Here is a 27,160-nt window from a genome sequence, read left to right as displayed (position 1 = left end):
AGGAACTGAGGAGGAAGGAGGAAGGAGAAGGAACTGAGGAGCCTTGTTGTCCCTCTCAAGAGAGGGAAGGATGATCGCCAGGACTGCATCAACTACCGGGGTGACGCTCTCTCAGTGTCGGACAAGGTCTTTGCTCGGATAATTCTTGAAAGGGTTCGCCGCCTTCGAATTTAGCACCAGCGTCCAGAGCAGTCAAGCTTTACACCAAAGAGGTCAACGATTGACGGTATCCTTGCTCTTCGTATCCTCATTGAATGCAGACGTGAGTTTCGACAGGGCCTGCTTGCAGCCAATGTTGATCTCTGCAAAGCATTCGATTTCGTGGATCGGGATGCCCTCTGGAGGATTCTTGGTCTTTGTGGGGTGCCACCAAAACTGATCGATCTGATGTCTGAACGATACTATGGTACTGAGAGTGCTGTGAGATATGGTCATCTCTGACTTATTTCCAGTTGTTACTGGAGTTCGTCAGGGTTGTGTACTGATCCCCACACTTTTCAGCACTTGTATGGACTGGATTATGGGGAGGATGTCAGAGATCACGCTGTGGTGCATCGTTTGGGAACATCAAGATCTCTGACCTTGATTTCACAGATGATGCAGTCATCTTTGTGCAGACCGGATATCCTTTTGGGGGCCCCCAATGTGCTGAATAAGGAGTTGGAGCCGCTAGGATTACGGGTTTCCTGGGTCCAAATTAAGATCCAGGCTTTCAATGGCATCTTGGATACTGATATCTTGTCTATACCCATTTGCGGTGAGGATGTTGAGGTCAGTGAGAGATTCACTTCCCTTGGCAGTGATATTCATTTCTCCGCTGGCTGTAAGCCAGAGGTCAATAGATGTCTGCGATGAGCCTGGGGAGTCATGGATTCACTGGATCATGGGATGTGGCACTGTCAGTACCTGTGCAGGATGACGAAAGGCCGAGTCTTCGGGTCCTTGGTGCTTCCAGACTTGCTCTACGCATGTGAGACGGAGACTTGATCCCTTTGGTACAAGGACTCTTCGGAGAATCCTTGGCTATTGTTGGTCGGACTTTGTGTCCAACGAGTGATTTTTGAGAGACTCAGATGAGATTTGTTACCTGCATAGTCCGTGAGCGTCAACTGTGGTTTTATGGATATATGGCTCGTATTCCTCGTGAGTGAGTGGAGGAGGCCAATGGGCCGACCACGTGCCTCATGGTTGCAGCAGGTTGATCAGCATCTCAAAGAGATGGGGTGGGCCAGGCATCTGCCTGGGGGATAGCCAGACGGATCCTGGAGTACCGGCGGCAAGTGGATGAAGTGACACGCTCCCATACCTGACCTGACCTTATGACCCACAGACACAAACTCAACTTTAAATACAACATGTGGAGAACAGAAAAACACTGTAAATCTGTACTCGATCTTCAAATTACATTTGCACAAATCATACTCTCCTTTTTATTGAAACAGATTTTTAATCCATGGTATGTAACCACAAAGCCTCCAAAATTAGTGTTTTTTGGTTTTCAGCTCCCTCACAAACACAACGAACCAATCAAGAGCTTTCAGTTTTTCAAGGCAGAGCAATTACAAAAATTAATAATAGTTCAACATTACAAATCAGGCAAAGAATGTGTGCAAAAATTAGTGTATATTTGCAATAATGTGTGATAGTAAAGAGTACTCCACATTCCTACCAGGTTCCACTGCCCCTTCCACTTAAAACCGTTGCCACCCCCCCTCCCTCCCCCTTCCACCTCAATAGTTGCCACCCCCATTCCCCTTTTACTTTAACCATACCCACTCAGAACCCCCCTCCCCCTTTTATTTGAACTGTCCAGTGACCCCTCCTCCCCAGTTTAACTGTCTCCTAAACTGCTCCTCCTGAAAGTCCCCTAGCTACTCTCTCCCCCCCCCACCCAAACCATCCCACAACCTCACCCCCTCCCTAAACCTTGAATGTGATACAATCAATGGAATGTGGTGATTTCCATGTGAAAACAACCCTGACAAATTCCCAAGTGATTTCACACGTGCAGAGACACCACAAGGTGGTAGAAAAAGCTCGAATCAGAACAATTACGAGATAGAGTAGTTCAGGTTGCACACGCCATGGTGTGCACGATGTCACACATGGTGAACATACATTGTGTAGTGTTGGTAAAGTGTCACGTGGAATGTGATATTTACTAAACTAATTCACCATACTAGTAATAAAATCATCGCGATGACAGCATTTTGGCAGATTATCTCATTCAAGAAAGGTGTGGAATCCGTGAGGTTACAACCACGGCTCAAGGAGAGCCTGCGCCGGATACTAACATTGTTGTGTCCCGACAGGTTCTGCAAAAAATAAATGAATTTTTCAAATAAATCACACTGCAGGTGCTGCAGGCGCACTTCAAATTGGCATGTATGAGCAACCCATTTCACCTTGTACTATTACTCATTTTCTGATGAAAGCAATGAACCATTTTCTGCCGAATGTCATTGGGCATTGCTAAGGTTACTGTTTCAATTGGATGGTTACCGTTAACCGCTTGTAATTGTTAATTACAACATTGTGATTTTACCAAAACAATCCAAGGTACACACATGGTCCTCCACAGAAGAGAATTACTGCTGGAGCTCAACATAATTGGCAGGGAAGAGACCGTATCGACCGTTGCATTCTCCCCTCCACCAGCCCTCGTCCACCATCTCAATGTTTGTGATGATATCGCCAGGGTCAAAGGAAATCTCATCCTCAACAGCTGGAAGGGATTAAGGATGGGGCAGCAAAATGAAGTTGGTGTTGAAAAGGGCGAAGAAAAAAGAAAAACAGCTCACCTATATGAGGTGGGACAGAGGGGTCGTGGTGGAGAGGGGAAAAGGGGGGTCGTGGTGGAGAGGGGAAAGGGGGGGTCGTGGTGGAGAGGGGAAAGGGGGGGTCGTGGTGGAGAGGGGAAAGGGGGTCGTGGTGGAGAGGGAAAGGGGGGTCGTGGTGGAGAGGGGAAAGGGGGTCGTGGTGGAGAGGGGAAAGGGGGGTCGTGGTGGAGAGGGGAAAGGGGGGTCGTGGTGGAGAGGGGGAAAGGGGGTCGTGGTGGAGAGGGAAAGGGGGTCGTGGTGGAGAGGGGGAAAGGGGGGTCGTGGTGGAGAGGGGGAAAGGGGGTCGTGGTGGAAAGGGGGTCGTGGGGAAGAGGGGTCGTGGGGAAGAGGGGGTCGTGGGGGACAGGGGGTCGTGGGGAACAGGGGGTCGTGGGGAACAGGGGTCGTAGGGGAAAGGGGTGTCATGGTGGAAAGGGGAAAGGGGGTGTCGTGGTGGAAAGGGGAAAGGGGGTGTCGTGGTGGAAAGGGGAAAGGGGTGTCGTGGTGGAAAGGGGAAAGGGGGTGTCGTGGTGGAAAGGGGAAAGGGGGTGTCGTGGTGGAAAGGGAAAGGGGGTGTCGTGGTGGAAAGGGGAAAGGGGGTGTCGTGGTGGAAAGGGGAAAGGGGTGTCGTGGTGGAAAGGGGAAAGGGGGTGTCGTGGGGAAAGGGGGTGGAAAGGGGAAAGGGGGTCGTGGTGGAAAGGGGAAAGGGGGTCGTGGTGGAAAGGGGAAAGGGGGTCGTGCTGGAAAGGGGAAAGGGGGTCGTGCTGGAAAGGGGAAAGGGAGGTCGTGCTGGAAAGGGGAAAGGGAGGTCGTGGTGAAAAGGGGAAAGGGGGTCGTGGTGGAAAGGGGAAAGGGGGTCGTGGTGGAAAGGTGAAAGGGGGTAGTGGTGGAAAGGGGAAAGGGGGTCGTGGTGGAAAGGGGAAAGGGGGTCGTGGTGGAAAGGGGAAAGGGGGTCGTGGTGGAAAGGGGAAAGGGGGTCGTGGTGGAAAGGGGAAAGGGGGGGTCGTAGGGGAAAGGGGGTCGTGGTGGAAAGGGGAAAGGGGAGTCGTGGTGGAAAGGGAAAGGGGGTGTCGTGGTGGAAAGGGGAAAGGGGGTGTCGTGGTGGAAAGGGGAAAGGGGGTGTCGTGGTGGAAAGGGGAAAGGGGGTGTCGTGGTGGAAAGGGGAAAGGGGGTGTCGTGGTGGAAAGGGAAAGGGGGTGTCGTGGTGGAAAGGGGAAAGGGGGTGTCGTGGTGGAGAGGTGGACGTGGGGGTCGTGGTGGAGAGGTGGACGTGGGGGGTCGTGGTGGAGAGGTGGACGTGGGGGTCGTGGTGGAGAGGTGGACGTGGGGGGTCGTGGTGGAGAGGTGGACGTGGGGGGTCGTGGTGGAGAGGTGGACGTGGGGGGTCGTGGTGGAGAGGTGGACGTGGGGGGTCGTGGTGGAGAGGTGGACGGGGGGGGTCGTGGTGGAGAGGTGGACGTGGGGGTCGTGGTGGAGAGGTGGACGTGGGGGGTCGTGGTGGAGAGGTGGACGGGGGGGGTCGTGGTGGAGAGGTGGACGTGGGGGGTCGTGGTGGAGAGGTGGACGTGGGGGGTCGTGGTGGAGAGGTGGACGTGGGGGGTCGTGGTGGAGAGGTGGACGTGGGGGGTCGTGGTGGAGAGGTGGACGTGGGGGTCGTGGTGGAGAGGTGGACGTGGGGGGTCGTGGTGGAGAGGTGGACGTGGGGGGTCGTGGTGGAGAGGTGGACGTGGGGGGTCGTGGTGGAGAGGTGGACGTGGGGGGTCGTGGTGGAGAGGTGGACGTGGGGGTCGTGGTGGAGAGGTGGACGTGGGGGGTCGTGGTGGAGAGGTGGACGTGGGGGGTCGTGGTGGAGAGGTGGACGTGGGGGGTCGTGGTGGAGAGGTGGACGTGGGGGTCGTGGTGGAGAGGTGGACGTGGGGGGTCGTGGTGGAGAGGTGGACGTGGGGGGTCGTGGTGGAGAGGTGGACGTGGGGGTCGTGGTGGAGAGGTGGACGTGGGGGTCGTGGTGGAGAGGTGGACGTGGGGGGTCGTGGTGGAGAGGTGGACGTGGGGGGTCGTGGTGGAGAGGTGGACGTGGGGGTCATGGTGGAGAGGTGGATGTGGGGGGTCGTGGTGGAGAGGTGGACGTGGGGGGGGTCGTGGTGGAGAGGGGGTCGTGGTATAGAGGGGGACGGGGGGTCGTGGTGGAGAGGGGGACGGGGGTCGTGGTGGAGAGGGGGACGGGAGGGTCGTGGTGGAGAGGGGGACGGGGGTCGTGGTGGAGAGGGGGACGGGGGTCGTGGTGGAGAGGGGGACGGGGGGTCGTGGTGGAGAGGGGGACGGGGGGTCGTGGCGGAGAGGGGGACGGGAGGGTCGTGGCGGAGAGGGGGACGGGAGGGTCGTGGCGGAGAGGGGGACGGGGGGTCGTGGCGGAGAGGGGGACGGGGGGTCGTGGCGGAGAGGGGGACGGGGGGTCGTGGCGGAGAGGGGGACGGGGGTCGTGGTGGAGAGGGGGACGGGGGGTCGTGGTGGAGAGGGGGACGGGGGGTCGTGGTGGAGAGGGGGATGGGGGTCATGGTGGAGAGGGGGACGGGGGGGGTCATGGTGGAGAGGGGGATGGGGGGGTCATGGTGGAGAGTCCCACCCAAGTTGGAGGAGGTGCGGTGGTTTTTAAACCTCATAAGGTGTGTAACATGCTCACCAGCTTGGTAATCATAAACAGCCACGGCTGTTAACCCAAGACCAGGTGTTTCTGCACCTGATGAAAAGACAAATGAACAGAATGCTGATTGGATAGTTTATAAAGGGAAACCAATAGTTTCATCAATATGGCTCTGTTCAGCAACATATTGGGAGTAGCTGTAAGTGAAATAACAAAATGAATGGTGAATGCAGTGACTGGAGTGGGTAATGAAGATGAGAACAGTGAAAGGAAAGGAAGAAAGTGCTGAAAGAACCCGCAAATAGAGTCCAATGCAGAACATGGTGGACACAACGTGGGTCCCCGCTCATCGGTAGAGGATATTCGGCAATTCATAAAATGGTTAGTTTAATAAAAGGTAAATAGTTGTCTTTTGCTGCAATTTAAGTTTCATTTGGAACCATCTATTTATTACATGAGGTATGGGTTGGGGTTGGGGGTGTTTAAAATGAGGGAACATTGAGGAAAGGAAGATGACAGGAGAGAGAGAGAGAGAGAGAGAGAAAGGAGGTGAGGACTACTGAGGAGAGAAGGGAAAGATCACCACACGGAAAAAGGAATTCGCTAAACGCGTTGAACCTCTCACCAAGTATCGATTACGTACCGTGATGCTGGACGACGTCCTCATCAGCTGCATTGTTCTCGACCTGGTCATCGTCTGAACGATTGTTGTAGTCTGTTGCTTGAGCCTCCTCTTCAGTTTCACTAGAATCAGGCTTGATGGCTGACTTTGCTTCCACGAACGGCTCTTCGAATCCAGATCCCGCACCATGCTGCGGCCCTTCATGGGGGACAGCCTTTGGGGAGAGGGTGGAAAATGATTCACTAATCCTGTGGGGCTCTCACCAGACACCCTTAACAAAGCAGAACCTATGTCCGTACTACAATCTGCACACCACTACAAGCGGAGTCAAGTATTGCAGCGCACGTGCATTCTTGGGATGGAGCAAATTTTCAGGAAACAAGTTAAACTGGTGTTGGCTTAGTGGTTAGGGTAGGGTAGTGGCTTGGGATCCTAGGGTCATGAGTTCAAGCCCTGTTGGCCACTAAATTCACACCAAGGGGGTTGACTCAGCCTGTCATCCTTCCGAGGTCAGCAAAATGAGCACCAGTGTAGCAGCCAAAAGGCTGCACACGAAGGGAAGGGGTATCGATGGATTAATTAAATCTGGTATTAGTGTGGCGCAGGCATGATGGGCCGAATGGCCTCCTCCTGTGCTTCAATTCCTTAGGAATCCTTGTAAACTGCACTGCAAGGCCCGAATGGGAATGTCAAGCGGTTTTCACCAATTGAGAGCTCAAGATTCGATTTGTGGTCGACTGCACCCAATTCAACCTTTTCATGGGAGTAGAGCCCTCAATGATAACATTCTAAGGTGAGAGTGAAGAAGCCACATGGGACAGTTACCTGCTGTGGCTTCAGCTCAGGCTCTTTAGGCTGATCTCTCTGCTTTTCAGCTCTTTCCTGGAAATAAATTCTTTCGTTGAGGTTGCAATTGGTAAATTAGTCACAAACTCTTTCATTACTGTCAATTAAAATGCAAACTTTTCTGTAATCAAAGAAAACAGCAAAACACCAGTCAGTCAAAATAGACTCGCCAAATCCCACGACAACAATGTCAAATAAACTCGACATTCGGGATCAGAAAACAAACACAATAAAGGTTACACGCCAATCAAAACCGACCCTCTCGTTCTTCTCTTGCTGGAGTCTTCGCGCCTTCTCTTCGTCAGCTCTTCGCTGACGCTCCTGCTCCTCAGACCGAGCCAAGCCCTCAAACCGTGCACACAGGTTGGCTGCTCCACTGCCCACTAGAACGAGGATCAACAGGAGTAAGTTCCAAAATTGTGGAAATAACCCAAATCCAGTGAATGGAATGGAATGCAAGAACTGAAGATCTGAGGGATACAGGTGCGTGGAGGTGAGTATTACCAGCTTCTACTGGCAATGTTCGCTGGTATGTGGAGCTTGGTCCCTTCATTTCCTCAAACGATGCTGCCGCCTGGTACACACACACATTCTGAACAATTCATTTTCAATTCTGAACACTAACACTAAAACACACACACACACACACGTTTGTTGCATTATAAAAGTAAACTCAAACCGTACATACAATTCCTAGTTTAAAAACTCTTCGCTGGTGGATTTTCCATTACAGAAGTGTTTAAAAAAAATGAGGAAGTAAGAACTGGGGTTTAAAAAATGGACAAATTTGAAAGTTCAATGTAAATAACATTTGAGGAAGAAACACATAACAACAGAATTAATCCAAGATACAGTGAATGTTTTGAATGGGAAATCGAGTTGAAGGGAACAACAGGGAGAAAAATGATCCCAAGAGTGAGTTCCCGACAAGCAAGTCACGCCATCAAAGTGGCACCAAAGAGACCATTTTGAATGACCGAAGGTTAATGAGTCACCATATTTTACACATCACCATCGGAAACATCCAGAGCAAACGCTTGGGAATGCAAATAAAAAACTAGAGGGGGAGCACTCGGGAGAGTGAAAAACCTCCGCCGCCAATACTGCTGGGTCACTCAAGTGAACCTTATATCTTATTCATTAAATATGATGTCAACAGTGCTGACAGAGTTATAGTTCTTTTCTCCAACATTTCTTTTGGGGGGGGGGGGTTGGAAATCAGTTAAAACATGTAAAAATGCGAAAAAAAGAATCAATTTTGTTGAAAAAAAAGTTTCAAAATTTTTTTTTTCTCTAACAATTTTTTGGGGGGGGGTTGAAAATCACTTAAAATATGTAGAAATGCAAAAAAAATTGTTTTTTTCTCGAACAATTTTTGGGGGGTTGGAAAGCATTTAAAACATGGAGAAATGCAATTAAAAATTCTTTTTTTTTTGGGTGGTGGTAAAAAAAAATTTTGGGGTGGGGGTTGGAAATCACTTAAAACATGTAGAAATGCAAAAAAAAAAAATCTTTTTTTTTTGGGTGGGGGTAAAAAAAATTTGGGGGTGGGGGGGGTTGGAAATCACTTAAAACATGTAGAAATGTAAAAAAAAAAATTCTCTAACAATTTTTTTTTGGGGGGGGGTAACTTTTTTGGGGGGGTTGGAAATCACTTAAAACATGTAGAAATGCAAAAAAAAAAATTTTCTCTAACAATTTTTGGGGTGGGGGGACAAAGTCCAAAATTTAATGGCATGATCCTTGGACCACACCTAAACCCCCCCCCCCACCAAGTTTCGTCGAAATCCGTCGAGGAGTTTTTCCGTAATACTGTTCACAAACAAACAAACAAACAAACACAAAGGGGTGAAAACAGTAACCTCCATCCATCTTCGAAGATGGTGGAGGTTAATAAAAAAAAGTCTATGCATGACGTCCCCAGAATGGCAATGAAGGAAAAGAAGAGGTAACAAGAGCAAGCAAATCCTTGAACGGATGTTGGATAGAGAAATGCACAATCCATGTCAGAGCCTTCGGTTCAAAGGTTAAGCTTTTCACGTTTTGAAATTCCAACAGAATAAGAAGGAACTATAATATAGACTAGTTACAAGACTGGGCCATAATCTCAAATGCTAAAGAGAATGAAGTTTATGTGTGTGTATATATATATATATATATATATATATATATATATATATATATATATATATATATATATATATATATATATATATATATATATATATATATATATATATATATATATATATACATACATACTTTGAAGTAATTACCCTGTGCATGCATAACATGAAGCGTGGTTAAGCAATTGGTTCACTTTGTCTTTGTGTCTGTCAGATGTTTTAGTCAGGCAGCAGTTGTCACCTACTTCAAGAATTTTGCCAACTTTGATTTTTCACTTTTATTTGTTCAAGGACATCACAATGAATCACTTTCAACTTGTCTTCTAATTTTCAGTTAAGTATTTCACCATGTGAGGGCACTTTTTCAAAATGGCTGCCAAAATCATGAAAAAGCTGTTAAAAACGTAATTTTCACCAATAATTCCAGCAATTTAGAATGATATATTCTAATGTTTTGGCCAAATGATGTTCAAGTAAGTTTAACAGTAAGCTTAAGTACCAAAAACATTGTAGTTAAGTACTCAAAGAGGGCACATTTCTCCAAGATGGTGGCCAAAATCATGAAAAATTCCCATAAAATGTATCATTCATTATAAAGATTACCGTTTTGGTTCAAATTCAACTGAAAATGTTCACCTTTATGCGGTGTCCCTAATGTTTTCACTAGTTAAAGATGATTTCCTTCAATACTTGACATATTAAGGTTTGAGTGATTTGGATACACCTTAACTCAATCAATTGTTGTGTACTCATAGACAATACTGTTGTAGGCCTACAGATGAAATATGTGTGGTGGTCTGAGAAAACCCATCGGAAGTCACGATGGACAAGTTCCTTGTTTAAAACGGTCACGCAACCTAACAATTTATTGTTTTTTCCGCCTATCGTTACCATGTACGCTTATTCAAAATAGTATGGAACAAGCAGGTCCATACTCGTTTGGAATAAGCGTGCATGGCAACAATGGGAAGTAAACATAAATTGATATGTGTTTGTATTGTTTGTTCAAACGAGGAACTTGTCCAGCGCGACTTCTGATGGGTTTTCCCAGACTGCCATACGTTATTGTTACGCTTTTTGGACAAGTATCCTGACATCAATTTTGTTTAGTTACCAATACTTGTGAAGTATAATGAACATTTTCCATGCAATACCATTTGAAGTTCAAATTATATCACGTAAGTTCATCACCCCTGTATTGCCTATGGCAGATTAATATTGTTGCGAATTCGCGCCCGCCGGCGTGCGGACGGCCACGTAACTCGAATCGCGGCACGTCGCCCACCAGACGGACAATTCAGTCGTGACCCTCTCGGAACAACGCCGGGAGCTAGTCACGGGTGGGCCTTTCGACCTCACCACGATCATGCCAATCGGCCACCCGCGTAGGATAGGGTTGTTCGCCAAACTCGACCTACCTAAGTACCCACGCGGATGGTAAACCGGACGATCGTACCTCGCGCAGGTCGACTCCGGACACGAGCCGCTTGGGCGGCCCGTTCCGTACTATCGGGATAACCGAGCGGCGTTATCGTCGACCTCGACGGTTCAGATTATTTACCGGGCGTTTTGCACCCACGACGAACCCTTTACATGAAGCAGGATGGAGAGTCAATTAAAAGGAAGGAGACGAAGCGAAACGGGCACAGTTCAACATGCAAGCACTTTATTGACACACACACACACACACACACACACACACACACACACACACACACACACACACACACACACACACACACACACACACGCACACACACGCACACACACACGTGTATACAGCCATACCGAATCAAAATGCACATAAAGCAAATGTAAGAGCTACAACCGACTAACGTGTACACGCGGTAACACTTATACAGTTCTACTTCACAGCCGGCGCCAACACACATTTACACAAAAGCAAAGGAAAGAAGCCACCCTCACAGACAAGGAGGCAGACAGGCCTGTAGGCCAAATGTGCGCGTGACCTGGAGGAGCGGCCAGGTCCGCGAGACCGGGGAGGTCTTACCCGCGTCCTCGTGACGCGTTGGCGGGCAAGCCGCAAAATGTGGCCGCACCACTGTGCCCCGACTCTGTGCCCCTTGGCGGGTTTCGTTGGCACGACGTTTGGGGTGGGGTGGGAACGAGGCCCCCTTTTGCACTATCTCAGCGCGGGGGAACGGGGGAATTGTTGATGCCCTGGGGGAGGGGAGTGGCTGGCTGGCTTGGGTCCCGCGACGAGACGAGCGATCCCCCACACCGCAACCTTGTCGCCGACCGCCGTCCTTCCTGCCTTGGACGCGAGCTCCCAGGCTTGCAGTTCCACCGCTCGCACTCGACTCCACTCCGCCAACGCACGCACCTTGTCCCCAAGAGCAACCTCTCGACGACACTGTCCAAGCAACTCCAAAACCCAACTCTCCTCTTCGACGCCTTGCGCTCGACGTTTTATGGGCGGCAGGAGCAGCCAATATGCAAATTTTAGGATCAGAACACGATTGGAGGCGGGGCCACGCCACCCCCCCCCCGGTCAGCCATTGGTCGGGCAAAAATGGGCGTGAACCTCTCCTGATCCTAAAATTTGCATATACGGACTTCACATACACACACTTGGAGGCGGGGCCAAACCGCCCCGCGCTCGCTAATTGGACGGAGGAGAAGTGGGCGTGAAGCGTTTCTGATCCGAATTTCCCATGGAAAGGCCGCTATTCGCGTTCGTGGCTCCGGTGCGTTCGGCACCAATCGCTGAACGGGCCCGAGACAGCCCGACGTTCAGTGTTCACAGGTGGTGCGGTTGTTGGTTGTGAAGGAGAGAGGAGAAGGTGGTGGAGGGTTTTCGGTGGTGGTTTGATGGTTATGGTGTCGTTTGGGAACGGCGGTGAAGCAATGTATGCGGGATGGAGTTGTGAAGGTAAGGGTAGTGGCTGTTTGCGTTGTTGGCGGCTTAATGGTCGAAAATAACAATAGAGAAAGAAAAAATGGCTTTTCTTGGTCGGTGGTCTTTCTGTCTTCTACCGACTCCTCTCCAGCCTTGCCCCCCCTGCTCTCTCTGCGATTTGTCCCCACCACATTTCCACAGGGCGCTCAAGGTCCGCCAACAACCCCCTTCTGGTAAAACTACCAAAATCACGAATCACTGCTCATCTTCACTCTTTCATTCCTCTTTTTTCCCGCCTTTGGAATAAACTTCCTCACTCTATTCTTTCCCATTCTTCCCTCCAGGCTTTCAAAACAGCTGTTCACCACCACCTCTTATCTTCCCCCATCCAAATCCTCGATCTTTTCTACCCCCGATAATCCACCCAAGCCCACTTCCTTCATTTCTCCTGCTTTCCTTCCTGAAAGTCCTCGAAACGTCCATCTTCTCTTTGCCATGTTCCCCGTCCCATCCCCATCCCTCTCCCTTCCACAGTTCACCTAATGTGTCTGTTCCCCACTGTTTTGTCCCTTCCACTCCCGCCCCTCTTGTCTCATGCCTCCTTGCTGTGAGTTGTGTGTTAGCTCTCATAAGAGCCTCGACCAAGGTATACAAAAAAAAAAAAGTGGCTAGCTCAAAGCGTCGCAGCCCGGATGAATCACATAAATTCCCTCTATACAACGGGTTTGGGCTAACTACACATGTACCTATGAAGATATCTCACCTGCGGGCCCTTTATGGTGTAATGCGAATTTCCACAGCTGTAACAATATTATATATAGGGCCTGTCAAATATGAACTGGTCTAAAAAAGCTGCTCCTCTTCTTCTATTTCTGCAATATAGTCCTCTGAATTTTCACACCCATCACCACATCCGCAAGCATCGGTGCACACCAGTGTATTCTCTCGGCATCCACATCTGTTTGTCATGCACGAACAGCTTCGAAGCTCCAAACAAGCTTTTGGTGCTGGTGGATTTTCACTTAATACTGGTATCAAATTACCATCCTGAAGTTGCCAAGAATAGTTGGTTGGTGGCGGAATGTTGGGGCATGGCTTGCAGGATGACTTCCAAACCAACACCATGAAAAACGCCCATTCTGTGTGAGGTTTTAATGTTCCGAGGGTGGGAGGGAGTTGCCGGCCCTCCTTTCCATTCTGTGCAAACAGGGACCACCGTAACTCTCTTACACTCTCTACACTTCCAGACGGCTTGTACAAAATACATACGTAGCATTCCATCTGCTTGAAAACCCACTCTGGCACTTCAGTACTTCTTCCAAAAGCAGTAAATGCATCTAATATGGGGCCATCACTACTCATAAATGCCTTGAAATGACTTGTGACTCCCTTTCCAGCAAATGTGCCCATGTTATCTGTCCCTTTGAAGGCACAAGTCAGTCTCAGTCTCAGTCTCAGTCTCAGTCTCTCATGTTGGCTTTCCCAGATTGGTATCCTTTCTCTTTTTTTCCTAAGTAAGCAGGTCATTGGAGAAAGCAATGGATAGGTACCTGTGAGTAAAACAAGGACATCTGAATTTACGGAAAATACATCTAATTTGGCATTCTTGTCTGTTCATTACATCGATAGCATTTAACAAGACCAACTGGTCACCTTCCTCCAGGTTGTGATGCCCTGCAGTCATTTCTGACATTGACACTATGTCAGACAAGTTGCCATTGGATTTCATCAGTGTGTGATGAATCACCAGAACCATCTTTGGGCTTCCTTTGTAATGATCTAGCAATTTATCCGCGAGATATTGGGTCATTTCAACTTTCGTGTCAATGTGTGCCAGAAATGATTTCACATTCTTGATCTCTGTAGAATCATTAACATGGTAATGAATGCATGTGTTCTATTTGGTCCTCTTGTCTCGTGTTGTTTCTTTAAGAGACCCAGCTAGATACTGGTCAAAGACTACTCGAATTTCCTTATATGGTTCACTCATGCTGTCAATGATTTCAACAAATGTGGCTGCAAAATGAGCAGCGGTAAACCTCTCATCTGTCTTCGTCACCATGTTGACAATGCACATTGCGTCTACTATCAGAATTGGTGTTGCTGTGTCGCCATTTGCATCTTCTTCTGAAGGCTGATTTACATCTTCTGGTAGAGGCAGATTCATGACAGATTGCACTACCTGGGATTTACCAGAGAGCATTATCATACATCTGGCTGAAAGTTGGATGGTGGAGTACTGCCAAATTAATATTCTCCTATTGCATCTTTCACTTGGAACTCAGGTAGACTTTTGGTGACAACCAGTAGTCTATAATGCAGGTTTCTCTCCTGTTTGATGACATCAACTGGCCCTTAACCTTTGCCTTTACTACAGGTCCAACATCCCTGAAGTAGGCAATGTTGTTGTTCTTCTGCGGATCCCAAAATCCAACTGTCTTTTCAACCATTCTACTCAAAACAAACTTCTCTAATGACTCTCTTCCAAGTTGATCACGATTTTCAATGTTCTGACTTACTTCACTAGGGGTTACAGGGAATGTCACCAGGTTAAACATGTCACTCTCCTCAAATGGGTTTCCTTGCTTGCTGATGACCTGCACAAGCTTTGCAGCATTTTGCACCAACTTAGTACCTTTATCGCCTGTTAATTCATGATGGAGGAATGATGCTTCTCTGCTTTCTACTCGAGCGTAGTCTTTAAACTCTCTCCTGTGATTTTGTGAACATTTAAACTCCTCTCCTGTGAACATTTTTCTGTGATTTTGGCAGCCATTTTGAAAAAGTGCCCCAGGTGGTGAAATATGACACTGAAAATTGGAAGACAAGTTCAGTGATTCAGTACAATGTCCTTGAACAAATGAAAGTGAAAAATCAAAGTTGGCAAATTTATTGAAGTACTGATCAGATAGTGACAACTGCTGCCTGACTATTTGTCTATGATAGAGGAAATACTTAATCTCAATGGAATTTTATATTTTGAACACCAGAACACGAACCTGCCGCTAATGCTTCAGTCGCATTTGGCTCGGCGGCCGTAGGGTCTAAAAAATCTACGGCCACTAGCAATTATAGGGAGGCCGCAGTATTTCCACGATCATACAATGTAGCAGTCACATATGTTTGTATTTTTTGGGTAGCCACACGGGGTATTTAGAAATTGTGGAGACCGAAAACATGGGGGTGCCGTACGGTCTTTGATTTGATGTCACACGGTGACCTTAGGGCGTCCTTGCGGCGGCCATAGAATTTTCAAGGCAGACGCAAGGTGCCTGCAAGGCGACCGCAGGGGGGCCCTAAGGCGAACGTGGAAATAGTGCGGCCGCCATCATTTTCTGGGGGTTGGCAAAATTCATTTTTCATTGATAAGAGCCTACGGAAAACGCATGAATAACACAAGTCCACTGTACGCCCTACGTAGGTCGACATGGAACACATCTACGTCATGCCTACGGCTTGTCGAATTGCTACAGCCAACCTAGAAATTAAAAAAAGTTATAACTCCGTGCTTTAATTCCACGGAGATCCCTATGGCCTGTAAAAGATAGCCATACGGCGTAGGGCCACCCTGAGGCCACCTCAGAAACTCTGCGGCCGCCGCATGTTTCTGTCAATTCAGGGGGGGGCCGCCGCCGTATCCTAGCCGTAGAGCAAATGTGACTCATGCTTTAGCAGTACTTTGGCTCTGAATTTGGCAAATTGTACGGAATCTCGTCCCGAGCGCACATGCCCACAAAGGAGTAAGGTAATTTATTTCAAACGGTGAAGCTGCTTCAATATGTAGTTATGTCCTTCCTTCCATCAAAAGTGAAGAACAACCTTTCCTACTGTATGTAATTCTAAAAGGGTTCTAAAGTGCAATTATAGAGGATTCTAAAGCATTTCGTTTGTTTCGAGGGTTTGCCCATTTCATCTATCTATAATTCCAGCAATATCTGTGTGGCATAGGAGTGGCAATGGTCAATGACAGCGAATGTCATGGCAAGCAAAGACAGGGAGGTAAACTTGATTTTAATTAACTCTGTGTATGCAAGTATCACAGCAGTTGTTACTTCAATGCAAGCGATAATTCGTGGAATGCATGCGAACATTCCGTACGGGCACACACTACTTCCGGATGGTGATGACTTACTGTATTCTAATAATTTCTCGATTTCTTATGCGCATTTATAAACACAATGCCCCAATCCAGTCGTCATTTCCAAGAACGAAGGAACGGCCTGTGTAGTTGTTTCTGGCTCGCGATTTGAAAGTTTTTTTTTTTCCACGTACGGTCAGGCACGTACGGACATGTACTAGTCTATCTATAATTCTAGCAATCTCTGAGTGTGTGTGTCTGTGACCACTGTTTCTCGACAACCACTGGTCCGATCCAATTGAAACTTGCCAGGTATATTGCTGGGGACCTGAGTACGTGCCTTTTCAAGGTTTGATATTAATTGGACAAGTGGTTCCCAAGTTATGGCCATTTATTTACCAAACCAATGACAGGACACGTTGCTGCGTAGGCATGACCGATGGGGAAGAGATCCTCAGCCGTGTTCCCCATTACGGGTTACAACGTACGGACTTCCGGATAGTGATGACTTACTGTATTCTAATAATTTCTCGATTTCTTATGCGCATTTATAGATAAACACAATGCCCCAACCCAGTCATTTACAAGAGCGAAGGAACGGCCTGTGTGGTTGTTTGAAAGTTGTTTTTTTTTGCACGTACGGCCACGCACCTACGGCCACACACGTACGGGCGAGAGCGAAGGAGCGGTCTGTGTGGTTGTTATTTCTGGCACACGGTTTGAACGTTTTTTTTTTATTATTATTTTGCACGTACGGCCACGCACGTACGGGCACGCACTAGTATTTAAAAATACCAAACTGAACCACTTCCTTCGGACACGGGTGCGATTTATTTGTTTACTCTGTCCGCCTGCCTATCTGGCAGTCAAACAAAATTGAAAATCATTCCAAACAGGAAACTTACTGTTTTTAAGGACGTCATAAGGGACACAAACAGGCACGAATAACCACTGCAATGTGTTCGATAAGTTGGTGTAAAAGACATTGCGTCAATGGTGGTAAACTTCCAATCATTGTTTGTTAATTTTTCTACAGCTTTTAAAACTTTATAGACAAGTCTACAGACTGCAGGGTGATGTCCAAGTCCAATAGGACCATATTTGCCACGAAAGAAACTTCCAAGACGGAGAGGTTAACGTGCAAGATACTTGTACCTACCTTATCCACCCTGTCAGTCTGAACTCCAAACTTTCCTCCAAAACCTTTTCTATAATCTGTAGAAGGAACACACATGAGGGAATGGGGAGGGAGTACAGCAAAACGGGTGAGGGTGTGTGTACGGATCTAGTGAGACAACTCACCAACTTGGGACTCATGAGGAGATGGTTTTTCTTTGTGCTCCCAACTGAGAGCGCACTCGTCCTGCCGATCCTGCTGCACCCCAAACTTCCCCCCAAATCCTCGCTTGTAATCTGCGATTGATCACCGACCGTGCGGTTCGATCACCCCTTCAAGATTCCTCGATTATAACCAATTTAATAAATGGCTCACGCTGGAATAGCCTTAAGGGAGAGGGAAGGGTAATCACAGCGGTGGGGTGTCGTACCAATCTGCGATTCATGTGGAGAGGTCTTGTCCTTGTGTTCCCAGCCCAAGGCTACCTTGTCTTGGCGATCTTGCTGGACTCCATATTTCCCTCCAAAGCCCTGAGAGTGGTCTGTAAACAGATAGCCAATCAGCACACACTTCCCACTCCAATGTTACCCCCTTTAACCCAACGGTAGGAAAGGATGACTGTCATAAAAGAGCAAACAGACCACTCACTCAGGCCTACCTTTCTGTGAAGAGTGCTTTTCTCGATCGCTTTTGTACTCATATCCCACAGCAGACTGCAACACAAGCACCAAGTACAGCACATATTTTGGATATTTATTTTTAAAAGGGGCATGGGATGAGATGGAGTACAAACAACCTGTATTTATTCTGAGGAATTTCAAACTCTCCTCTGTAACGTTACACGGTCTGACGGACCTTGTCCATACGATCTCCCTGCAGACCAAACTTCCCTCCGTAACCAGCGGCCGCCGTGGGCCCAGATTCCATCTCCTTCTGCTTACTCATGGAGTGTTCCACATTGACCGTCGCACGCAGCTCTTTGACACTGGGGTCAGAGTTACGGGTTTGTGGGATTACATCACAAATGATTACCAGATGACATTTTGAGGAAATTAGAAATCGATCATAAGTGGAAATAAAAATTACCTAAAGTGCTCCATCCTTCCAGACCCCTCCACAGTCTTTGCACCCCATCTCTGCTCATTTTCCGACACATCATTCTAGCAAAGGGAACAAGACTCAGGAAGTAAAACGGGGCTAAATAAGGCAAAACCCTGATCTGGTGAACATCATGTGTGGAATTGCTGGCGTTTACCACGGAGGGTCGTATTGCATGATATAAAGCTCACCACAAAGTCAGGATCCGTGTCCCAGTCATCATCATCTTCTTTCACTTCCACTGACAACTTGTGTCCAGCCGACGCCTTCCACATCTTACCTAAAATGCTCCACACAGAACACACGGTGAAACCTCTACACGGTTCGAGGTCACCGTTAGCCTGATCCAGAGCAGCACGTTCTACTGATGCTCAAAACATGTACAGAATATCAAAAACTTGAACAGCATATACAACCACCCCCCCCATACCCCTGACACACATCTACTAACCCTAAACCCCACGGACTTTCTCCATCAACTCACCCACGGGTCGTCATTCCGACACAGGATACCAGCAAGCTGGCACTCATTTTGCCGACTTCGGAAGGATGACAGGCAGAGTCAACCCCACCTGGTATTAATTCAACAACCAAGGGTGTATTTGAACTCAGGATCCGAGGATCCCAAGCCCACCACCTTAACCAGTAAGCCAACACCAGGCATATACCTTCACCGATTACCTCCAATCACCCTCACTGACCTCCCCCCCAAAGATGCCACTGACTTCCCTCCCCTACCACACCCACATATTTCCTCTGTAACCCCCCCCCACATATTTTCTCTGTAACCCCCCCCACACCCACATATTTCCTCCATAACACCCCCCACCACACCCACATATTTCCTCCGTAACCCCCCACCACACCCACATATTTCCTCCGTAACCACCCCCCCACACAACCATTATCCCAACTGACCTCCCCACCCCCACATATTTCCTCCGTAAACAACCCCCCCACCCACATATTTCCTCCGTAACCAACCCCCCACCCACATATTTCCTCCGTAACCAACCCCCCCCCACCCACATATTTCCTCCGTAACCAACCCCCCCCCCACCCACATATTTCCTCCATAACCAACCCCCCCCCATATTTCCTGCGAAACCAACCCCCCCCCATATTTCCTGCGAAACCAACCCCCCCACCCACCCACATATTTCCTCCATAACCACCTCCCCCATAACACAACCATTATCCCAACTGACCTCCCCACCTATTACCCCAATTCACCTTACCCACACGAACATCCTCCCCCATAATTACCCCCGCCACACCGACGACCCACCCGGACTGATCTTCACTCTTCCCACCCACACTGATCTACTCCTCTCCCACCCAAAACCCTCACTGATCTCCCCCCCCCCACCTCCCCGGCCACAACACCCTAAGCCCACCCCGAAAGTTATACTGGTTATCCCTCCATTATTGATTCGTTTTCCCACCCCAAGTTCACCCCTTTATCCTTCTCCATATCCCCTTTCGAGCCGACACTGATAACTCATGATGATTGTAAATGTACATTAACGTTTTTGTGGTAAAAGCACATCAAAATGAACGAACCGTCTCGACCATGACGACATTAAAACAACTGATTATATATATATATATGGATATGTAGAGAGCGAACCTCGCTTCCCTTCCTCCTGTATCACCACACCTTCCCTTCCTCCTGCATCACCACCAATCACCACACCTTCCCTTCCTCTGGAATCCACAGCCGCATTCCAACGTTTTCATCACAAACCAAGTACAAAACGTTTTAATAATTAAAAAACAAAAACCCCTCCAAGCACCTCACACTTCGTACGGTCATTTCAGTGAGGAAAATAGTTTATTTCTCTCATAATCATTTCATGAGTATAAAAACATTGCCCCTCGATTTACCACTCGCCGCCATTTCGTGTTTCGTCATTTCCCTTTATTCGTTTCCCCCAAATAAACAAGGACAAATGTGTCCAAGAGCAGCGTCCTAAAGGTTTTGTCTGCTAAAAAAAAAAAAAAACAACAATAACTTCCGATATTTCGTCACGTGCCTTGATTAAGCCAATAGCGAGACCCGTCATAGTGTATTTACAAAATAAATAATGTATTTACGAATTTACAACACATTAAATGGAATAATCTTAAAATAGTAACGTGAACTTTTCGAAACTTTAAAGCAAATGTCCGAATATATTTAAAAGTTCATGATAGACGCTCTCAAAAGGCACCCTCAATGCGAGGATGTGTACAAGTGCTTAGTATTTAAGGATATCCGGATCATGTATATAAAAGAGCCGAGTCCGAATATAAAGGTTTTGGAAGAAGAAGAAGAAGAAGAAGAAGAAGAAGAAGAAGAAGGAGAAGAAGGAGAAGAAGGAGAAGAAGGAGAAGAAGGAGAAGAAGGAGAAGAAGGAGGCTTCGCGTTCGCTATGCGAGACGCTGCTAAAAATCGAGTACTGTATTCACATTCCATATCATGAGAAAACCTTTTATTTAACCGACCTGCTTCAGCCGAGTGTCAGCGCCACGAAGAAGAAGGCTGGAGGAAGAAGAAGAAGCCTCTCAGAGAGCTGTGTTTCCGCAGTATGTACCACCGAGAACACGTATGGGCGGTCAGTGAACTGTATGCACTGTTTTCATTCTTCGTACAGATATTTTTTCTTATTTCACAAGCAAAGACCCTGTCCTTACAGACAGATGGCGTTCTACGATAATATTTTCATAGTATTGGGGTATTACCCCGACCCAACACCCTGGGAGGTCCGTTAGCAAGCGGCTGCCCCACCGCTCACCAAACGGTTTGATTGATTCAAAGGGCTCAGGCAAGCACTCCAACGGAACGGAGCACTCGGCACCGCTTAACAACACGGCGGTCTCCATGGAAACAATGCTGTCCATGGTCCTTGAGCAAATGCTCAAAACCAGACTCCGAGAAGTGGGACACAAGTTTACACCAACCAAAATGAGCGGCACCAGATATGATGTCCTTCATATAATACAAGAGATGAAACTTAAAATCAAACAAAAACAACGTCTCGACAACCGAGGCGGAATTATGGCCACAACGAGAGAGAATGGAACAACTTCAGAACACCGATCAAAGGTGCAGATATGACTCCGTTCTGCCATATGGTCCATGGAGTTATTTGAATGACATCGTCGATCCACGCCTGATGGAAAAACCGAAGGCCTTCTACAACTATGTAAAGAAATAAAAAATGGACTCAGTCGGTGAAGGTATTCACAGCAACTCAGAGAGGGAGGCTCACTCAAATGTGTGATCCTCAGGAGAAAGCCAACATCCTGAGGAGGCACTTTGAGTGCATGTCTTCACAAACGAAGAGAATGTATCAATCACTACGGTATACCGGTCCTTCCACGTTTCCCATGCCCAGATATGTCAGCGATATATTAAAAATCATATTCAGGGTGTCGAGAATCCTCTTGAAGAAACTTTGTCCAAGTAAAGGTCCGGATGATGTCCGAGTGGTGTTACTGAAAGAAACTCCATCAGAAGCGAGTTCAGTTCGCGCTCACATGTACAACACATCCAATCCCTCAGATCAGATCATTTTACCCCAAGAATGCGAAGACGTTAATATATCGTTCCAATGTTGTACATATTTAAGAAAGGTGACAAAAGTAAAACCCTCTGCCTCTACCGCCCTATCTCTCTCACCAGCATAACCTGTAAGGTATTTTATACCTTGGTTGGGTCGTCCCTCTCTCTCCATCCTCTCCCTCTCTCTCCATCCTCTCCCTCACCTCCTCTGTTAAGGGGACTGTTAAGAACTGACAGTACAGTTTTGAATTTGGGGAGAGAAAGAGAGAGATGTGGTAAAGACGAGGGAGGGGAAGGATAAAGGAAGGCAAGAGGAGGTCGAGGGGCAGAGAGAGGAGGGAGGAGAGGTGGAGAGGATGGAAGGGAGGTGGAGAGGGAGCGAGGAGGAGGGGTCGGAGAGAGGGAGAGGGTTCAGAGAGAGGAGGAAGGGTGGGAGAGAGAGAGAGAGAGAGAGAGAGAGAGAGAGAGAGAGAGAGAGAGAGAGAGAGAGAGAGAGAGAAAGAGAGAGAGAGAGAGAGAGAGGGTGGATGGATGGGAAGGAGAGGGGGGGGAGGGGGAGAGGAGAGAAAGAGAGGCAGAGGAGTCGGAGAGAGGCAGAGGGGTCGGAGAGAGGCAGAGGGGTCGGAGAGAGGCAGAGGGGTCGGAGAGAGGCAGAGGGGTCGGAGAGAGGCAGAGGGGTCGGAGAGAGGCAGAGGGGTCGGAGAGAGGCAGAGGGGTCGGAGAGAGGCAGAGGGGTCGGAGAGAGGCAGAGGGGTCGGAGAGAGGCAGAGGGGTCGGAGAGAGGCAGAGGGGTCGGAGAGAGGCAGAGGGGTCGGAGAGAGGCAGAGGGGTCGGAGAGAGGCAGAGGGGTCGGAGAGAGGAAGAGGGGTCGGAGAGAGGCAGAGGGGTCGGAGAGAGGCAGAGGGGTCGGAGAGAGGCAGAGGGGTCGGAGAGAGGCAGAGGGGTCGGAGAGAGGCAGAGGGGTCGGAGAGAGGCAGAGGGGAGAGTGAGAATAGAGGAGGGGGGAGGGATTCTGGCACAGTTTATCCAGTGAAATCCAGTGTGTGAAAAAGTGAAAATCATGTGAAATCCACATGTGAAATCCAGTTTAATGGCATACGCATTGGTGAATCACCCTGCCTGTGAAACAATAGGATGACAGTTTATAGCTAGGTTGGGTTTCAAACCCAGGCTACACAGCTTAGAGCGAGCGTGTGTACCTCTCAGTTATCCTGCCGTAATGTAAACTAAACATTTCATTTTTTAAAATTTCTATTAAGCACAGGGCTATCGCAGGGGAGTGACCCCTGAACATTGTTAAAGTTGATCGATATACAGTATTCTGTGACAGTGCGAATACTGAAGAGCACTTGCCAAGTGGCTTAAGCACTTCAACAAAATGGTTGATAAGGAACGGCTTGCTTGGCAAACGATTAGCAATCTCCGAACTGTCATATTAAACACACCTCCTGGAGACGCCAAAAAATATCAAAATATGTCCGAATTGGACAAATGAACATTTTTATGCATTCGGAACTACTGATAAGTTCAATTCTGGAACTTAAATTTTGTAATTCGGCTTAGTTTAACAGCTTCTCAAGGTTATGGCATGTGCAGAAATTAAATAAAGCCATGAACGCTGGCATCTCTGGGCGTTTATAAGCATTGCCATGTATCCAGCGATTTGTAGCTACGATGAACAGGCATTCCATAATATGAGTGAGGAAAGTGAAAAAAAAACTATCGTTAGAAAATCATTGCGGCCTATTCCAAGTCAGGGCATGGTTGAGCAGGCCAAAAAAACATAGCGGCTTCACACCCCAGCAAGGTAATCCAGGATGTGCCTTAAGACCCCATCAAGAGTGAGGTGGCCGAGGATCGCCTGATGAAGGATATGATTAAATAAGGCCGTTAATCATCTTCAAAAGGTGTGTATTAATAGACACAAACACTCAATTTTCATTCATGCACTTCCTTGGAGTTCCCTCAGAAAGCATGCAAACTTTCAGGCTGCTAGGTTTCATGGTTTTGGGGTGATGGAGAAAACACACACACACACACACACACACACACACACACACACACACACACACACACACACACACACACACACACACACACACACACACACACACACACACACACACACACACACACACACACACACACACACACACACACACACACACACACACACACACACACACACACACACACACACACACACACACGTCGTACAGCAGATTAGCTCTCATATTTTAACAAATTGTGCATTTTATGAGAAAAGCATGAAATTTCTAGCATAGTTAGGTCATACCATAATGTTTATTTTCGGATGTGGGGGGAAGTCAGATTTGACCTCTGAGGGGACAGTGAGAGATCAAATCCAAGATAGCCACTAGTCACCCGGGTCTAATGTTCAAGCGTCCTTAATTTTGGAACCAGACTGCGCAGAAAAACATTTACGGTGTCATATCCAACTAAATTGGGGATGCCCATTCATTTGGTGATACCTTTGAGGATGTCAGAATTCAAGGAAATGAATTTAGGTCAAGGTCAAGGTAAAAATTGACCAAAATAAGCAATCAGTTGAAATTTGCAAATGAACACCCAGTGGTGTCTGATGTGTGAGGTCATTTGAAACTAATCTTAAGATGCCCATATAAAAAGGCTAGAACAGTGTATGACACCTGTCACACAAACACTTCCAAAGAACAAGTTGCCACTGTTCAGTAGGCCACCGGTCAAGATTAAGTCAAAACAGAAGGCACAGCTCGCAGCACTGAAGAGTGACTGTGGTCTCTTTTCGAGACTGTACATCTCCTGTCAAATACGAGACGGAGACATGGATAATTTCTTCTCCCATGAAAACCAGGCAGCCCCGCCAGCTCTGTAAACTGGAGGGAAAATTCAGATTGGGGTTAAATCAGATCTACTTCGCTGCCTGGAATCAGATCTGCTCGAAAAGAATAGTGTGCCTATGGCTGATGCAACAATTCTTGATGGTGCAGCTGTGGTTCAAATGCTAAATCCAGGAACATCAAGAACATTTCAAGAGTATGGAGAAAGAGTGTTTGCACCATACATCTCTGCTCAACTTGAGAAAAGCAGCCGCATCGACCTTGTCTGGGATGTATACCTACCCGCCAGCATCAAAGCCTCAACAAGACAGAAGAGGGGAAAGGGCACCAGGAAAAGAGTGGCTCCTTCTACTGTGATGCCAAAGAACTGGAAGGACTTCCTTCGATGCGATAACAAAACCGAATTGTTTGCTTTCCTGTCACGCGTAGTTGTTCATCTTCCTCTAGCAGAGGGCAAGGAACTGTATGCAACAGATGGAAGTGGAGTCCTTTGCTCTCCGGCTGAGTCATACTTGGCCTGCCTTGCCCCATGTTAGCAGGAGGAGGCCGACACTCGTCTACTTCTGCATATGGCAGATGCTGTGCAAAAGGGGTGTAAGAAGGTGACCATACGTACCATTGATACTGATGTGGTAGTTCTGGCTGTAGCTTCATTCAGCAAGACAGCTCCTAATGAGCTGTGGGTTGCCTTTGGTGTCGGGTCAAGCTTTCGTTACATAGCTGTTCACAAAATGGTTGCCACAATGAATCCAACACAGTGTCTGACTCTCCCAGTCCTTCACGCTTTCACCGGGTGTGACACTGCATCTGCATTCGCTGGCAGAGGAAAGAAGACTGCCTGGGAAACTTGGAAGTCTTTCCCAGAGGTGAATGATGCTTTCAATGAACTCCTATGCATGCCAAGTGAGGTCAGTGAAAGATCAATGTTACTGCTAGAGCTATTTGTGGTGCTAATGTATGACTGAACCAGTGAGAGCACGGAAGTGAATCATGCCAGGAAACAGCTCTTCACACAGAATTCTAGAACTCTAGAGAACATTCCTTCAACCCAGGCAGCACTCAAACAGCACATCAAGTGCACTTGCTACCAGGCCAACTGTTGGAACCAGGCATTGGTCCTGGATCCAGAGATGCCAGAGCCATCTGACTGGGGCTGGACAAAGGAAACAACTGGGTGGCAGCCGCTTTGGACCACTCTCCCCGAAGCATCAAAATCGTGCCATGAATTGATCCGCTGTCGCTGTGAGAAAGGATGCACTGGATGGTGCAAGTGTGCCAAAGCTGCGCTCAAGTGCACTGCACTGTGCTTCTGTTCTGGAGGCTGTTAGATTTTGATCACTACCATTACCATCATCATCATTGCTATTAATAAAGTATTAAATTGACTAGCAGCATGGGACTATTCTGTTAATTTTTTAAAATTATTATCCCTATAGTGTCAAAATGGAAGCAAAGTTTCGCTATATTGCATAGGTCCAATCCATTGTCCTTACCAAAAGAATGTCCAAAAGTTTTTAACGTAATTTGACCTTGACCTTGATCGAAATGCATTTCCATGGCTCCTGGCGATCTCAAAAGTATCACCAAACGAATGGCCATTCCGAACTTAGTTGGAAATGACACCTTAGGTGTTTTTTTTTACACTGTTTAGTTCCAAAATTAAACGCGTTTGAACATTAGACCCGGTGGAGTGGCGGCCATCTTGGATTTGACCTCTCACGGTCCTCAGAGGTCAAATCTGACTTCCCTCCACATCTGAAAATAAACCTTATGGTATTCACTAACTATGTCAGAAAATTCATGCTTTTCTCATAAAACGCACAATTATTGTGCTTATCCGCTGTACTAATGTATTAGTCGATTATATCGAATTATCAGTCCATCCTAGTATACAATACATAACAGAGGTATGCCTTTGACCATTTTATTGGTTGTAGTATCGTTTTGAATCCAACTTCGGCGGCCATTTTTGCGAACATAACAAAGCACCTCTCTTAATCGCTTGCTCCATTTGCCGAGCGGCTCGGCAAGCGGTTTGCAAAGCAGTTGAGACGGAAGACTGGCTTGGAAAGCGATAGCGAGCCCCCGATCCTGGCTGCCACGAACGACGATACAAGCACCACGGTCCTGGCTGCCACCACCACCACGAGGAACTCCGGAAAAAAGACTGCAGAGCGAAGCGCGAAGCGCGAAGAGCGAAGAGCGAAGAGCGAAGAGCCCCGACATGACCACCTTTCTTATTCTCCGCCCCCCCGCGGATAGAGGGAACCGCTCTGAGATAACTCGCCTCCGGATTGGTTGGGGGGCGTCGGGCGATCGGTGTCCTCCCCTCATTGGACGAGGCGAACATTCCATCTGGCTGGGGCGGGGTTGGCCCTGAGGTGATTTCACTCCCGATTGGACGAGGGGAACTTCCATATTGCTGGGGCGGAGTCGGCCCTGAGGTGATCTCACCCCCGATTGGACGAGGGGAACTTCCATCTTGCTGGGGCGGAGTCGGCCCTGAGGTGATCTCACTCCCGATTGGACGAGGGGAACTTCCATCTTGCAGGGGCGGAGTCGGCCC

At 47.9% G+C, this 27,160-nt stretch overlaps 1 protein-coding gene across 4 annotated transcripts; it reads right to left on the bottom strand.

Annotated features, from left to right (window-relative positions):
• Positions 1-1,401: 1,401 nt before the first annotated feature.
• Positions 1,402-26,761, bottom strand: CTTN (cortactin). 4 transcript variants are annotated; one of them, XM_085863003.1, is made up of 15 exons: positions 26,584-26,761; positions 18,399-18,495; positions 18,196-18,269; positions 17,965-18,094; positions 17,768-17,822; positions 17,540-17,650; positions 17,295-17,405; positions 17,152-17,207; positions 7,433-7,502; positions 7,187-7,311; positions 6,908-6,964; positions 6,104-6,296; positions 5,500-5,556; positions 2,568-2,725; positions 1,402-2,315 (listed from the first exon to the last, which is right to left on the bottom strand). In XM_085863003.1, the coding sequence occupies exons 2-14, from the start codon at positions 18,480-18,482 to the stop codon at positions 2,589-2,591; spliced, it is 1,260 nt and encodes a 419-aa protein (XP_085719129.1). In that variant the 5' UTR covers positions 18,483-18,495; positions 26,584-26,761; the 3' UTR covers positions 1,402-2,315; positions 2,568-2,588. The 4 variants fall into 4 exon arrangements, with proteins under 4 accessions (XP_085719129.1, XP_085719126.1, XP_085719127.1 ...); XM_085863000.1 differs by having other exon boundaries at positions 18,399-18,487; XM_085863001.1 differs by lacking the exon at positions 26,584-26,761 and adding an exon at positions 19,838-19,966.
• Between the last annotated feature and the right edge of the window lie 399 nt (positions 26,762-27,160).

This window comes from Eptatretus burgeri, chromosome 17 (genome assembly GCF_056783735.1).
Source record: "Eptatretus burgeri isolate ZD-2024b chromosome 17, Ebu_testis_v1, whole genome shotgun sequence".
Taxonomy (NCBI): Eukaryota; Metazoa; Chordata; class Myxini; order Myxiniformes; family Myxinidae; genus Eptatretus; species Eptatretus burgeri.
Note: the sequence above shows the minus strand (reverse complement) of the source record. Positions and strands in the feature narration are given on the sequence as shown.